The sequence below is a fragment of the Fulmarus glacialis genome, unplaced genomic scaffold, assembly GCF_000690835.1.
Source record: "Fulmarus glacialis isolate BGI_N327 unplaced genomic scaffold, ASM69083v1 scaffold17168, whole genome shotgun sequence".
NCBI lineage: Eukaryota > Metazoa > Chordata > Aves > Procellariiformes > Procellariidae > Fulmarus > Fulmarus glacialis.
In genome coordinates this window covers 63158-68146 of record NW_009230355.1, presented here as the reverse complement: position 1 = coordinate 68146, position 4989 = coordinate 63158, and the positions used below count along the sequence as shown (strand labels likewise).

Sequence of the window (4989 nt, the reverse complement as noted above, 5' to 3'; positions counted from 1 at the left end):
TCAAACTGATTTTTTTCCTTATTAGGGACATGACAACTCATTCCTCCTCCCTCTCACCCCTCTTTCCTCCAGGGAAAGGAGTGGCAGAGAAAAAAATCTTATCAAATCTGTAAAGATTTTGTTCTGAATTAGGGATTGTAGGATGAGCAAGCAACAGTCATTCAGTGGTGGAGCTTTCCAGCCTCTACTCATGCCAGACATTCCAAATCAGAGGGGAAAGGATTGGGCAACGTGGGCAAGTCCCATTTGACTGCACCAGACATGCAGCTCCATGGATGAACCTTCCCTTATTTCCTAAAGGCAGAGGATTTTGTCATTTACTGTAGCAACGAGAGAGATCAAACGTCAAAAGATTTTAGGGAAACACTCAGGATTTACCTGTGTATTTCAAAATATGACTCCATTCGGTAACAATTCCTACAAACCAGTTAGAAACAGAGACAAGCTTCTGTAAAAAAACACATCCCCTCCCACGAAGCCAGAAAGTAGTAGCTGAGCAAACCACGCGTTGTCTCCACTCTAGATTTTCAAAGGGTAATAACGCCTTACTGTGACTCAATACACTTCTTTGCCTCTGTGCAACACCTCCCTTCTCCCCCCAGGAAGCAAGACTAATGGGGGTTTCTCACCTCCGAGAAGGACCAGGTGCCAGCCTGCAGACACCGGGCTAGCCAGAGGAACAGGCTGGTCTGGTGACAACTCTCCCACATTCTCAAATTACCAGCTGGATCCGCTGCCAAGTATCTTTCACAGAAAGATGGTGCCTTCTGACCCCTCGGCTTTGACATCCCTAGGACCTCCTTTGATGCAAGGTAGTGACACCCAGCAGAACTTGAGGGCCTCTACTAGTCACAAGAACAGAGGGGTTTCTCACTCCTTCCACACCAGAGAGTATTGCCTAGTGTACTGCGATTACAAGTTCATCCACCCCCCCAGTTTTGCCTGGTGGTGGAGTTTACTTACATGGACGTCCTGTACTTGATGTCATCCTTCTCAGCCAGCTGCTCGCAGGTGAGGTTCATGTGCTCCTTCCACAGCCCCTGGCACTTCCGACATGTTTCCTGAGGAGGATAACAAGTATTAAAGAGAAGACCCAGCACACCACTAACAGCATTAGGAATTGGAAAAACTCCCATCTCTTCCCCTACCACCCTACCACGCTGCAGGTTCTCAGCTGAAGATGGGGTTGGCAGTATGGTGTAGAGGTCTGCAGGTCTGTCCTCCACCGAGAATGAGTCTGTCAATAACAGGAGCCAAGGGGTTTCCAAGGTACAAGAACCCAGGTACGAAATGACTCCGTAAATCCTAGTTCACCTAAAACTCATGGAACACCTACGAGGTTCACTGGTTACTTCCCCAAGGAGACTACAGAGAGAAAAACTTGGTGCTAAAGGACATCAAGTTCATCTGTTTCCTGACCAAAGTCCTTCAAATGGAAACCTTGCAGCTGCATCAAAAACTCTTGCTTCACCGTGCACACAAGCAAACCCGTATTATGCTTTGTAAAACCTCACAAAATGAAGTTAAAGCAGTTTATGTGAGTAAACAGATTAAAAAGGCAGGATGTGGACAAATGTCCATAAAACAGAGATGGAATATGAACAAATATTTATGAATTTAACCAGAACAGCTGAACTAAACTTAGAGCAAGTGACTGAACTCTCCTGTTCTTGTAAACTCTTTAGGAAGGAGGCTCTAATCCGGGACTGGTAAAGCTGCGTGGAGCAGGAGAGCTGGGGAGGCACTATTGGCAAGGGAACTTGGACTAATACTGGGGATAGAGTTGATGTTTTCGGTTGGCTGGCCAAAGAAAACATAATTTTGTTTTGGGTCAAACAAGAGATTTTCCTTTAATTTGAGGAAGATTAAAAAACATCCAAATCAAACTTGGAAAAAGTACACGTTTTTCAATCCAACTGTTTCATCTTCAGGATGGCTGGGGCTCAGGCTTTTAAATCCAACTTTCTCCCCCTGGCAGGAAAACCCATACGGCTGTGAAGCATCCTCTTCCCCTCCACACCAAAGAAGGTCCCAAAAAAGTTTTGCCCAGCTCTGGTCGTATTACTAGTGAAAGATGATGACTGCAGAGACAGATCTTTTTTGATTGCATTACCTTCATTTTATTCTAATGAAGAAATTGGACGTTTATATGAGATACGATAGAAGTAACTGCTTAAAGACACACGTAGGCAGCAACACTCTTTTGATCGCAAATCAGACAAACAGGATGAAGACCAAAGCTTCCAAGGAAGCCACCCCTAGGAGAGGGTGCAAAATGTTGACTTGTTTGTATTTGTGCTTGCTGGGAGATGCGTAACAGCTTGTGCTTTCATCTGGAGAATTAAAGGCTCCTCGTCCTGGCTGGTAAGCCGGACATGTTTGCAGACTGCAGAGTAAGGGCTGTAGTAAGAGGAGAGCCAAGCGTGTGACTGTGTCCCAAAAGCTCAGCAGAGGATTTTGTGATCACTCACCTTGCAAATGCACCCTTTGGCAAGCAGGCACTAGTTTTAAGGGGCAGTAAATGCCTTGGGTCTATTGATCCTCATGAATCATTCATCATACTGCGTTTTCCTGCTAAAGCTGTTAAAAGAGGCACCATTTTGTGTGCATTTGTTGGCAGGCCAGGTCTGGCCGTTATCAGCACAGGAGGATCAGACTTGGAGCCGTTCACGTACCTCGATGAGGACCCACCTTTTATTCTCAACACCCGGCCACATGCCATTCCAAGATCAAAAGTGCTGTAGGGTTTTTTTACATACATCAAGGGTTAAAAACACTCTTTGGAGCCCTGCCACACAGAACCACTTTCACACGCCAGCAACAAAGATTTAACAGCTTTTTGCCAGAAGGGTTGGCACATTTTCCAGCCAGGAGCCTACTATTCCCAATTACTTAACTCCAGGAGCCTCCTTCGCTGCCGAATTAGAAACGATGCCCTTCTGAAGCAGATGGTGCCACTTACACTTTTGTACCAAGTCATTCCCTTTGCCTTTTGTTACTACCACCAGCCTTGCTTTGCACGCTGCAACTATTTAAAAACAATGCTCTCCCTTGAGCTGAGGCTGCTGATATTTGCCAAACAGTTGTCTCCTACACCCAGGAAAAGGGATTCCTCTGCAGGCGAGGAGAAAGGCAAGAGGCGCGGCAATGCAGATTCCCAAACGCACTGGGATGGCATGAGATAGGAGGTATCCAGTTCTCCCCGTTACTGTGACCGCTGTACAGCGAGTGTCATCGCAGCTGTGCACATTTCTGGGATCCCTCCCAAGACGTGTTGGCCATGGGGAGCTGCAAACCCATGGGCAGCTCTGCCTGCCTGTTCCAAGGCACCCCATGAAGGAGACGTCCCCATGGCTTCCTAACTCCGAGTGTCACCTGGTGCTGCTTCTGACCAAGCCACATCCACTCCAAAACAGAGGCAGGGGAAAAATGGACAATACGGGTACCGTCAGCAGAACTCGATGCGACTTCTCCCCTTGTTCTACCCAAGACAATGGCACATTGTTGGTAGTTACAGGAACCTGTGTTGGACCCCTTTGCACAAAAGCAGGGAGAAAGCCCACGGTTCAGATAAAGGCAACTGCTCCAGCGCCATAACTGAGGTCACAGCTCTCGCCTGAGACAAGAGATGTGACTTTTGAAAATTTTTACTCTTATTCGAATCCAACTTGCTTGGCCGCTGAGGGTTTTGCACATCTCACGTGATGACAATTCTGATCTCTACAATTTCCACAGGGGGTTCTTTTATTTTAGAAACAGCTTTTTGTTTGATAAAGAAACATACTCTGCCATTACCATATTAATTAACCTAAACAGACAGTAGGATGGCTGATATTTTTTGCAACCAGCCTAGACTATTTCTATTGTAAGAGCAGCACTTGGCACCAAGACTGGCTACCGCAATATAAGACAGCGCCTAAACCCACACAGAGCGGGAGTGAGTCCTTCCCAGCCCTGAAATCTTCTACTCCAAACCTAACAGCCGAGAAGCAAGTCAGTCCACCAAAACCAAGACCCTGCCCAACTCTTCCTCCAGCGCCTTGTCCACTAGCAAGCCCTGGCCTACTACCAGCGTAGGGGTACCTGATGTGGGAAAGCACGTTTTGTTTTCATTTTAACAGCTTTTCAGTTAAATTCATTGTTTCTGGATGGTGTGAACTCCATGTGTTTGTCCTGCCTTTCCCCACCCCACTCCTCCTCACAGGTACAGCTAACACAGCTCACGCTTTCGGTGCGAGGGGCGGCGTGTTTGCAGAAGCCTTGGCATCAGCGAACGGCTCCAAACCAGGCACGGATGCAGGAGATTAAGTATCTGCTGCCTGTTACATCTGCCCGAGCTTGGCAGGCAGCCTGGGACAGTCCATTAAATGCGCCGGGTTGGGACGGCGGAGAGGAGGATGTGATGGAGAGGGTGTTTAATCGCACACTGTAATCTCCTCACTGTACATCTGTTCGAGGTAGTGGCTCCGTTTCCTCTCGCTGGCCGCCAGGAAGCAGCCGGGATTAACACAAACATGTTTGGGTTCAGGACGATCCTTTGTTCCCAGGGTCAGCGGTGCGGATACGCAGCTTTCTGTGCTCAGGGCCAGCCTGGCTAAGGGCGGCCCGTTGGCTTTTAGCACGGGCACTGCAATCCTTAAACGTCCAGCACCTAATGAAGGTAGAAGGGAGTGTTTCGTGGGAACCTACCACCTCCCTCAGCACTTCTACTGGTACTTGCAATGGATGCTACAGTTCTAAAACACAGCCTAAACTTTTTTTTTCCCCACTGCCATCTGCTAAAAATAACTCTCCAAGGTCCAGCCCACATATCAGTAGGGGGCAAAACCCAAATAATCAACTTCTCCCTGCCAGTCTCCATGTCCTTTTGGCTACAGTCAGGCTGTTGTACGCACTGCTGGCAATGTAGATGCACCAGCTTTCCTGGTTTCAACCCAAACAAATGCCACATGGACAAAAACATCAGATGATACACATAGATCACTGACC

The 4989-nt window shown here is 47.6% G+C and overlaps 1 protein-coding gene across 1 annotated transcript in view; it reads right to left on the bottom strand.

Moving 5' to 3' along the window:
• RNF216 (ring finger protein 216) overlaps window positions 1-4989 on the bottom strand; it is a 54550-nt gene that overhangs the window by 1734 nt on the left and 47827 nt on the right. The window contains exon 13 of the mRNA XM_009584198.1: window positions 964-1061. Coding sequence (XP_009582493.1) covers window positions 964-1061 — 98 coding nt within the window. The remainder of the gene's footprint in view (window positions 1-963; window positions 1062-4989) is intronic.